The 11,417-nt window shown below is 41.2% G+C and overlaps 1 protein-coding gene across 1 annotated transcript in view; it reads left to right on the top strand.

The window, feature by feature from the left end:
* Positions 1 to 551: 551 nt before the first annotated feature.
* The window catches only part of CSGALNACT1 (chondroitin sulfate N-acetylgalactosaminyltransferase 1), a 17,433-nt gene continuing 6,567 nt past the window's right edge, over positions 552 to 11,417 (top strand). Inside the window, exons 1-3 of the mRNA XM_005418154.2 lie at positions 552 to 987; positions 2,595 to 3,517; positions 9,723 to 9,955. Coding sequence (XP_005418211.1) covers positions 2,884 to 3,517; positions 9,723 to 9,955 — 867 coding nt within the window. The 5' untranslated portion in view covers positions 552 to 987; positions 2,595 to 2,883. The remainder of the gene's footprint in view (positions 988 to 2,594; positions 3,518 to 9,722; positions 9,956 to 11,417) is intronic.

Raw genomic sequence — 11,417 nt, 5'->3', positions numbered from 1 at the left:
ACAAGCATGCCAATGAGATAGTAGTACAGTAACAGCTATATATTTAAATGTCAGTCACTGTAAGGCGATGCCACTGAAGCTACCAGTACAATTTAATAAGGGAGATCCAGAGTGTAAGCCATGAAAGCTTCTTGTCAGGATGCCTACAGTCATAATGGTAAAATCCTGTGAAGAAGGTTAAAGTCCCCATAGTCTCAATTCCTTACTATGAAAATAGTGTTTCAAAGAACAAAGTAGCTCTGCTAATTTACTGTCCTGAAATGTTTATAAAGATCCATCTTTGATGGCGGAGATTTCAAACCAGAAAACTATATAGAAAAGTGATAGTACCCTGAAGAGAGAGATACTACATTTTAGTGAAGATGGTTATCTATATACATATATATTCTAAGGTCAACGTTTGAAGAGCTCTTTGACCAAAACTCAAATCTGTTGCTGCTTATAGAAATTAAATAGTGTGTTTATCTAAGCCATTGAGATGTAATTTCAGTTTATACCATGTTAGTACAACTAATCCTTTCACTGATGTTCAGCTTCTGCCAATTCAGTCAATGGACTAATTGTGTGAAGGGAAGCATACAAGCACAGCAGTGTTTTATGTACTACATCTCACCACTTCCTGACCCTGTCTCCCTGCACACTACCTTCTTACAGTCTTCTAGCCAGATCTCTTGTACAGTTAGAAATGCCCAGATTAATTTTCCCTGCTTTGACAAGCTCCTTTACATTGCAGGAGGCCAACATTTTTAGTGCATCCATAGGAAGCGTCTCCACTACAGCCTTTCACCACACGAGAGACAGACTGAAGATGTAGGCAGCTGACAAATGTGAAAGCAATGAAGAGGTGTTCTGAGGTTGACAGCACTTTTCATAGTACACTCATTTTCTGGGAAAGGCATGAGAAGGGAGATAAACAGGCAATGGTTTTGGCAAGCTGAGAAGAAGCTGTAGCAGACCAAGATGTTCCAAAGAAATCACATCAAAAAGGTAAGGGAGCCAACTTCATCCTGTCCTTTTCTCCTGCTGCTTGAATATTTTCTTGGAAATCAGCAATTCTTTCTTTGAAAATGATGACATTTTCTGGAGAATCCTAGAAATGCTATAAAAGTAATTTAGCATTACTTTGAAAAAAACACAGTACTATTTTTATGGCTCATTCTAGCCCCCTCAATTCCTGCTCAAAGTTGGGTTTTTTCCCAGAAGCTCTGCAAACTGATAAAATAATAACAGTCCAAACATCAGAAATATCTCTGTGTAACTGCTGCATATGGAGTAATAGTCAATCAAGATGGGGGGGAGGGCAGGAGGGGGGAAGCCACAGAGTTTATAAAAAGTCCTACATAAGACTTTGATTCAAGACTAGAAATAACTGAAAATAACTCTGAAAGTCTTATTCTTAGTCAAACTGCTTTTGCTTAAGGGTGTGCCAGCAAGGATGCATGCCTAAAAGGACTGTGACTCTCTCTGTCAAAAGAGTGTAATGATGTCATGCATGCATCCAAGGGGAAAGCACCAAGGGGTTAATTTGATTGTGTTTATGTCTAACAATGCGTAATCTAGGATTTCACTCAGCCTTGATACCTAAGTGTACAGTCAGCTGGGTAAATGATGAAGTTCCTTGCACCAGCATGGGTTTGGGCCAAACCCAAGGGACTTTGAAAATCTCTCTGGTAATGTTCTCAGCACAATTGTTTTAATGTAGCTTATAGCTAGATCAATATTCAACTTCCATAATCTAATTTTTTTCCCTTTCCTATATATACTTGAAGAAGTTTTATTAAAAATGATAATGTTCCCAGTTCGACCTTCTCTGTGGTCTATAGTCCTAGGCAGACTGGAAAACATAGTCGTACTGTACATTTTTGCACAGATTTTCATAATGTTATAAGAAACAGAAGAGGGTCTTGAAATGTTAAAATAACGTGCAATGATGACAGTTTCAAAATTGCAACAAAGCTTCTGTTGAGTTTGGGTAAAATCGGTCTGAGTGTTCCTAGAATATGTCCTCTTCCTCATTATCTCGTTTTTATGGGAGCATCTGGTAGGATATGTCAGACAATGATAGTTGCAGTAGTTGGCCTTGATAACAGTTTTTAGTTTTCTGGTTATCAGATTTCTGCTCCAGGTCAGGCTTCATATGTTCGAATGGACTATATTTGTCATCTGGCGTTTTCGAAAAAATCTGCCTGGAAGCTAAAATGTATGTGGTAGCTGTGGGACTGAGTGCCTTCCTTTCAAAACTTGAGTGAACACTTGAGTGAACTTTGAGAACGCCTGAAGTGCCATCAATGCCTGGATTAACCAAGCACTTTAGCATCTGAACCACTAGACTCTTCCAAGTTATTGTGAAGCATGGGAGTCTGTGAGGCCTGGACTAGTTTCCCATGACCAATGGGCCAAGCCATGTTATTAACATTGAAAGGGATACATATGGGATTTTTCACATAAGGATCTTGGCACCTTTAGGGTCTTAGCCCAAGCACTTCACAGCTTTGAGATCTACTAGAGCAGCTGAGAAACAAGCTAAATTAGAACACGCTAAATGGTCTGGACTGAATGACCAAATTCTAACTTGTCTGTCATTTATCTTTCAGGTCCTCAGGCTCCATCAGCCACCGTCTGATCATATTGCAACAACACAGGTGTTGCCATGAGGATCAGGACATGTCCTGTCTGCTTCACAACTTGTCTTTTGGTCCTGCTGGGTACACACCAGAGAGAGCTCCACATAGAGGCAGAGCACACATTTCAAGAGAGCTGACAAACAAGTTCCTGCACATACATGTATCTGTGTAGGAGTACTCCAAGACCAGAGGCCTCTGTGGCACTGCATGGATGTAAGAACTGTTGCATGTGTGGGGTTAGACTCTGCTTTTTTGAGATATGATGCTCCGACGAGGATTTATTCTATTTCTTCCCCGACTCGTAGGCCTGCTGGTGGTGGCCTGTTGCTCAGTGTCTATTGTTTATATGTTGGCTTGTACACCCAAGGGTGACAACCAGCAGCTTGCCTTGCCCAGGGTGCACAGTCCAACTGTGAAGGAGGGATATGAAGCCATTCTGCAAGAGCGAGAGGAGAAACACCGCAATTACATCATCAGCTTGAAGAAACAAATTGCCCAGTTGAAGGCTGAGCTCCAGGGCAGGACCGAGCAGCTTAAGAACATGCAGAACCAGTACCCAGACCCCTTGGACATTCAGCTTGACCACAGTAGGCCAGAGAAGGCCCAGGCTAACCTGTTGGCTTTCCTGCGTTCCCAAGTAGACAAAGCAGAGGTGCACAGCGGTGTTAAGCTGTCCACAGAGTATGCAGCAGTGCCCTTTGAGACCTTCACCCTCCAGAAGGTTTACCAGCTGGAGACAGGGCTGACACGGCACCCAGAGGAGAAGCCTGTAAGGAAGGACAAGCGAGATGAGTTGATAGAGGTGATCGAGTTAGCAGTGGGGAGCCTGAACAAGCCAGATGGGGTCAGCAAAGCAAAACCCCGCCTATACACAGCCTCCGACTTCGTGGAAGGTTCGTATGCAGAGAGCAGGTTAGAAGGTCCACGCAGTGCTGGGGAGGAGTTCTGGGTGACTGAGCTGCTGAGGGAGATGGGAGCTGTGTCAGAGCACAGATATCTGGGATGGTGTCAGTGCTGTGACCTAGTGATGCTGTCTTGGGCACAATTGCAAAATGGCAGCTTTCCTGGGGAACAGGACTTTGTGACAATTTCATGTCCTGTAGTGACACCAATGTGTTCTCACAGCTCTCTAGTCATGCACTTGCTTCAAAACTGACAAAGCAAGGAGTGATTGACCAGGCTGCAATCCCAGATCTATTTCCAGAGTTAACATTGGCAACTGCAGTTCAAATCCATGCTGCCATTCTCCTCCTTTCTGCTTGTTGTTTAGTTTATCTTTTCAAAGTATGTTTCTACAGTTTTTATAGGTGCTGAACAAGCATGTATGACTGTTTGGCATGACCTCTTCCATGTGAGAGGGTGAGGAGAAAGGAGATGTTTCCTGAAACATCTGTTCCTGAAACACTGCTTAATATCAATTAGGCTGTGAGCCTGCCTTTATGCATAATTAAGAGACTTTCACGAGGTACCAGCGCTGTGCTCGGGGAACAAGAGCAGAAAGATGTAGGGAAGAGATGCACACTAGTGCTGGCTCTGTGGAGGTTCTTCATACACTAATGGTCTTGCTGGCTTTCTTATACCATGGTGAAATTCTCCAGAGGGAGGAAGTCTTTCACATGACTCAGAGCTCAAGAAACTGGAGGCCTGTGTACAGCTCAGTCTGAGCTCAAGGAACCTTCCTTATGTCCTCCCCTGCAAGGCAGGTCCTTGCTTCTGCAGATGCAAGGGAACAAATTCAAATTCTCACTCATCGGTGCAGACTGATTTGTTTGCAAATGCAGTGATCCATGTATTGGGGCTGGAAACAAAGAGACTTGGCAGAAAATTTCCCTGCCAAATCCCTTTGGACATCTCTGTGACCTCTTGTCATTCTTTTTTCCCACCTTTGTTCTCCCAAGAAAGGCAAAAACTGCCAATCAAAGGAGAAATCCATTGCTCTGTGTAACTTCAGTATGTGTAGGGAGGACTGAATTATCTGTTCCAGTTCTGCATTTCAAGGATAGTTTGGACTCTGAACTTGTTTTGGAAACAGTGCTCTGCAGGTGCTACTGCCTACACAATGAGTAATAAGCTGGATTCTGTGTCAGCTTCCGGCAACTTAGTATAAGTCCAGCAACACAGCAACCATGAGTCCATTAACCCAGCCACCAAGCCAGCTGTTTTCATTTTCTGGAACTGCGATGGGCAGCTGGAGATTTCTGGGAGTGCCCAGATTTGCACTGAAAGTAATAGCACTAACTCTCTAAGTGTTTTCCAGCTGCTTAAGCAATAACAGCACACAAAACTATGTGTCTCTCATGTTAAATGTGGGGCTACTGCTCTCATCTTAAGGTTGATCAAGTGGAGAGATGTGCTGAAATGAAAATCAAATGAAAATCAGGTAATCAGGGTCAGAGACAGGATTTAAAATCTGAACTGCTGCTGTCAGTTTTGCTGTCATGTGGGATTTGTGTCCTTGTTTCTGCTCTACTTAGAGACACCTTTGACACCAGCTTTGATCAAGTGTGTTGCTGATCCTGAGTCTAGCTAGAACATAGAGTTGTGCACAGTAATCTTGTTTTCTTGGCCTCCTGTGTGGATTTTTCTTTTCTTGTGGATCCTGGCACCTGCCATCACTTTTTCAGTATTAGTTCATTGTTAGGCAGGATGGTGGTGTGTGGCAATAAAATCAGTAGGGGTCTGTATCTCTTCCTTTTTTTTAATTTTGTGCATTTATTCTTGTCTTTGCAGAGGGGAAATGTTTCTTCAAACACTTCTTGCATTAAAGGAGAAATGTTTTGTCTCTGTGGCATCTTAAAATTAGTGTTGCATTCTCTGCAGTTTCTAGACAGAGTAACTTGTGTGTGGAAATTAGATTATGACCCTAGTACCTTACATCGGAGTTAAACTCCTTCTCAGCAGATTTGCTGTTACATGAAATTTGGATAGGATTCTCAGTTCTCCTTCCAGAGCAATAGCTGACACGTAGTGGAATTTTCCATTTTTCCCCCCCCCTTAATCAAAACCAAGGGAGCCACACCTTCTCCCTGGAGCTCAAGATGTATCCATCTGGCTGCTTCTCTGCTTAGCTTCTCTCCTGACAGAGGCACTTGGACTATTCAGCTGCTATAATGCTCCCCTCTCCCCTTTATTCCTCCCACTTATGAACGAAGTTCACTAGTTTTCTGCCAAGGGGAGTCAGTAAGAAACAGCATGGGGAAAAAAAGACATTTCTGTGTATTATAAGCAGGTAAAGGACTGTTCTGTTTCCAGTAGAAAGCCACTTGTTCAGAAAGCAGGATAACAGGTCTGGTCATTAATTTATGTAAATAGCAGCAGCGCCAAATAGATCTGGGAGTTGCTTTTTTTCTCAGAGATGGAGATGATATTTCAGAGACTGACAAGCCTCAGTAGTGTGTTCCATAAATGAATGGAATCACTGCCTGATGATATTTTTTCCTAATGTGAACAGCTCCAGAAAATCCCCGGATTTTTAAGAAATGCCCTGCTGTAACACCTTCAAATATGCTGGATCAAAAGTTTTCCTACTTAAGTATGTGGCTGTCTAGTGACTGGAATTTTAATCAAGGTCTCAGAGGCAAATGAAAAAGGAGTAGCTTTGCTTCCTCCAATGGACAGCTACTGGTAGTGGTCTATCTGATGGAATTTTGCCATGGCTGCTTACTGGGAGAAAGGAATGACGCTTTTCATCAAAGGATAAGATGCTGTATCTTACTGCATGTGAAGTGGGAACACCATTGTAGTACTGAGTTAAAATGAGGACAACAAATTCTGATAAATGCTTATAGTGGCTCCTACATCATCTAAGCGAAGGGAACTAATGAACATGAGTCCAGGGAGTGTTTCTAGTGGCACTAGGAGACTTGAAGCCTGTAGTCTGGCCTACAGAGGCTAGAATTGTCATCCACTCAACAGCATTTTCTTAAGAATGCATGGCTGTTTGCTAGTTACACATTTCATGTAGATCCATATAGTTGGTAGTTGTTTGCCTGCCCTGCTGAATAGACATCAGGTGTTTTCCATTTCTTTAGAGAGCTCTGGGAATTGCTGCTCTGAAGACTGGAGACTTACTGCTCTTTCATCAGTTCTTCAGCCCAGGCCATTTTTGCTTCTCACTTGTTCTTTCCCTTCATCATAGAGCCAATCTATCTGCTGACACAGAGCTCCTGTTTACTTTTTTACACTGGGTTTCCAAAGGCTTTGACTTTTCTCTCTGCCTCTGAAAGAAATGGTGCATATTCTGAAACATACCTGCTGTAATGGAAGCAACAGATGATCAATTAACCTTCTTTTATCCCTATTTAATATCTGGCCTTTCCAAGGCTTTCATTTCAGAAGCAATCTTTTAAGGAAAAGGGTTTTTTGTTTACTTTTTTGAGACTACTTTTTTTCCTCTCCTCATAGCTCATATCTCAGAATTGAGGCTGTTTGACACATCTTCCTGAATCACGTAGAAAGTCCTGGTGGCACAAATAAAGTAGAGCCTTTGGAAATGGAAAAAATTTGTAAAAGGCAGGATGTTCTGCTGGGTGAGTCGCCAGAGTGACTCAAGACATTCAGATTCATTTCCAAGGCTCACTGCCTGCCCTTGGGCAAATCACTTTGTTCTCTGCTTCTAAAAAGAAGATACTTTAAAAGGAAAGAACATTTTTAAAAATGAAAAACAAATAGTTTAAATATTCATGAAGAATAGCCATTTTTAATTAGAGGCATTAAACTTGCACACAGTTCTCTTCAGTATAAAATGTTAGGATTATAAATTCTTGGATTACCATTTTGTACAAATGCCTGCACCTAAGCTACTTGTTTTCAGCCATAATAGAGGTACTAAACAAGAACAAAACTACAGAATTAGAAGCAGCCTCTGTGTGTATGGCCCTATGAGGGACCACAGTCAGGTCACAAACTTGCATTCTTCTTTAAGGTACTTCTTATTTGGCAAGGTTTCCTTTATTGGATAGTACATCTCTCCAGGGAAGTGGAATTTGTGGGGTCACTGTTTCTTGGCTGGGGTAGGTAGAAGAGAATGTAAAAAGCAAAAGCTGAAATATTGTGTGGTAGATACTATTAGATTTGTTAATTTAATTTAGAATTTTTTTAGTATGAAAAAATGTCAGTTCACTATGTCAAACATGTGAAACAGTCCTATCAAATTTATCTCTAAAGGGAATGAAAATCAGATTTAATTTAGAATTTTGTTTATCTGAATGTCAGAAAGTTGCCTTAACCTTTCAAACACAAACATCTTTGGTAAAACCTGTGTTCAAAAACTGCCTGAGCAAATGAGTGCACCGAACAATGCACTCAGATCATCAGCAGGCTTTCTGTAAGGATAAATGGGTGAGCAGAGTTCAAAGGCCCAGATTTCTACTTTCTGGCCACCAGGAGGAGGAAATCAAGGGACTATTAGGCCACTGTTCAGATGAGCTCCAATTCAGTAACAGATGTAGTTCATGGTCTGCAGCTTGGGCAGACTTTATGAAAAAACTAGGAGGAGTCAAGGGCACAACTCTGAAAGATTAGCAGCAAAAGAATTATGGAGCTGCTATCTCCCTAGATTCATTTACTATGCTAGAAGGAGGATTGGAGCACTTGTTGAATCAGCTTATATTAAAAATAAAACATTAAGTGAATAACAGATCAGCAAATCTGCATATATTATTAACCAGCTGAAGTGTTCATTAAGAATAAAAGACTTGGAGAACGATAGTGAAGATAAGACAGCCCACAGAACTCTCTCCAGATAAAATCACACCTAATTAGTTTTTTTATTATACCAATGTAAAAGCTGTAATACAGGATGAAGAGAATATATCACTGCTCTTTGAAGAAAACTTTGACCCAGACTTTCACAAGAAATACAGACAGAGCTGACAGACTATGGGTCAGATGCCCAGCAATGTTACACATCAGAGAATAACCAAAATTTTTAAAAAAGCAAGCCTTATTTTGGTCTTGTTTTTCATAACCAGAAGAAGCTCTGCTTCCTAGCCAGATGGAGAGGGAAAAAAGAAAAAAAGGAAGAAAAGAAAAACAAGTTAAGAGAAGGAGTTTTTTTCAAGACATTTGTGCTTGTCTGTCTCTTTAACTTCTGCAAGAGATGGAAGGCATTGCAATTATACTCTTGTACTGATTAAGTTGTTAAGATGTTTACAGTGGCTTGATGACTAGTTAGAATTAGCATTAATTTTTCTTTCTTAAACCTAATGGATTTCCAATGAAAAAGCTTTATTTCAGTATACACTGTAGGGACTGAAGTATCATTTAGAGTGGGTAAAATCTATAGCCTTTTTGCCAATTTGATCTCATTTAGGATATTATAGTATTTCGGTGGGGCATGATCAAGGCTTTTATAGTTCATGCTGGCTCTCAGTATGAACCAGAGCAATTTCACCCATCAAGTATGTCAAAAGTTTCTTCCATACAGGAAATAAGTACATGATTATATGAATTAAGTATCCTGGTCCAGCCTCTGACAAACTGTAATGTTATCCTTGCAGACCATTACTTGACCAGGAGTGGGCATTCATACAGAAAATAGCAATCTCTTGAGAGCTGAGTAACAGGAGAGTTTTGTCCTGACTGACAGTGGGTGAAGTTGATGGCTGGGGCCTGTTTGCACAGTTTTATCACGGGACTTTCCAGAGAACCTCCCAGTGCTCATCAGGAAATTGCCTTTCTGGGAGATGGCCTAATCCCTCCTGTTGCAGAGAGGCAGACTGCCTTTGTAGTCCCTCTGCATCCCATTACCATGCATGTCTGCAGTGTGCAATTGGAGCAGTCTGAAAAATAAGGACAGTACATCTGCTGGATTATACTGAGAGTGAGCAGTTGGTAATCTTCGGGCGTTTGTAACTCAGCCAAGCCTTGGAATGTGCCTGCAAGAATACCAAACAGCTCCTGCAACCCAGGGCTGTGTCCCTGCTACAGTGATGGCCTCCTCCAAATGATAGTGGACTGTGTATTGGTATAAAAGTAAATATCTCATTGCCTCTGCTGCGTTTTCAGCTTAGATTTAGCAACTTAAGACTTTCCCCCTTTTTCCCCCCAGGAGCCCAACTTTAATACAAAAATCTCTTCATTTTTGTTTTCATTCAGGGATCTACCGTACAGAAAAAAATAAAGGCACCTTGTATGAGCTGACTTTCAAAGGAGATGCAAAACATCAGTTCAAGAAGATTGTTTTCTTCCGGCCATTTGGTCCTGTAATGAAAGTGAAAAATGAAAATGTCAATATGGCTGACACACTTATTAATGTCATTGTGCCGTTGGCCAAGAGAGCCAGCAAATTTCGGCAATTCATGCAGAATTTCAGGTGGGTTTCCTTCAATGCTGCCTTTACTTTTTCTTACTAGGAAAGTAAGATGCAATTAAAAGAGTTATCTATGGTATTCATGTGCCCTCTGAACAGACAGAAGCTGTGAGACAAGCAGAGAAGAAGGAAAACACAATTCTTATCTCACTTGCTGTGCCTGTGTTGTGCCAAAGTAGAATGCAATATGGAGATTGTTTACCAAAAGTGAGGATGTTTTTTCCCTTGGCCTATCAGGGCCAAGAAGTGTGTGTGTGTCGGACTGTCACGGGACAGTCACGAGAAAATCAGAGATGAGTGCAGTTCTGTGCAGTTGTGAGCAAGAGTGAGTGCACGGCAGATTCAGTTTAGATGAAATGTATACAGTATAGTATAATAAAGTAATTAATTAGCCTTCTGATGACGGAGTCACATGCATCATTCTCTCTCCCCTTCATTGGAGTCGCCTTTGATTTACAATAGTTATCAAGACCTCACTCACTGCTACTTTTACATAACAGTTCGTTGTGCCACAGAGTGATTTTTGAGATTACAGACTGAAAGGCATTTGGTTGCTTAATGCATTGTGATTAGCGATAAAAGCAATTATATTCCAGTCATCAGGGTTTCTGATTTGCACGTACCTGACTCAAGAGTCTCAATCTATTTGTTGGGCACATACAACTGTGGCAACATGAGAATACCATACACTAGTTGCAAAGGAGCATTTCTCAGGAAAAGGGGAATCAGTGCTCCCAGACACTTTGCTAGGCTCCATTAGATAAAATACTAAGGCAACAAAAGCAAGAAGGAAATGTATTTAAGCTTTCAGCATGGTTACTCCTAAACTATTATTTTTTCAGCACAGATATGATGTTCAGAAGAAGAACTGAACTGAGATGTAACTTTAAATAGCTGCCCAGAAAAGACTGTGTTATCAAAAGATACTTACTCTTACAATGGGATGTTTTGTCTAATTACAGCCATCTAAAAATAGGCTCAGTGTCTAAATTAGCCTTCTGATTAGTATTCTGATTATCTTGTTTTGGACTAGGAGAAATCGCCCTCTGGTCATGCTGATCTCTCTGCTGATTATAGATGAACTCTTACAAATTAAACTTAGTGCAAGTGAGGCATGGTTCTAGCATTTGCTCAGATTGGTCTTACCCTTGAGCTACACATTTGATCTCTGCTAATACTTAGGTTTTAGTAAATGCCAAAGATCTGAACTCTGGAATACCTGTTGCAAAAACTCAAGGTTATGAGCTAGGATATTATAAAAATCCCCTTTCTCATGTTCTTCTGAGTGCTGAAGTTATTGCCTGCCTGACCATTCTTCCTGGGGCTGGATGGCCTCTTTTAACAGTGTCAGATTAATATAACAAATGCTGCTTAGAGAGCTGGTACCTAATCTGCCTGAAAGACTTCTGTCTCTTCTAAGGGAGAAAGTGAGCAGCTTTCTCAGGACAAGAATGCCTGTCAGTGAATCATGTCCCCAGGAA

Source organism: Geospiza fortis, unplaced genomic scaffold, assembly GCF_000277835.1.
Source record: "Geospiza fortis unplaced genomic scaffold, GeoFor_1.0 scaffold11, whole genome shotgun sequence".
NCBI classification, from domain to species: domain Eukaryota; kingdom Metazoa; phylum Chordata; class Aves; order Passeriformes; family Thraupidae; genus Geospiza; species Geospiza fortis.
Note: the sequence above shows the minus strand (reverse complement) of the source record. Positions and strands in the feature narration are given on the sequence as shown.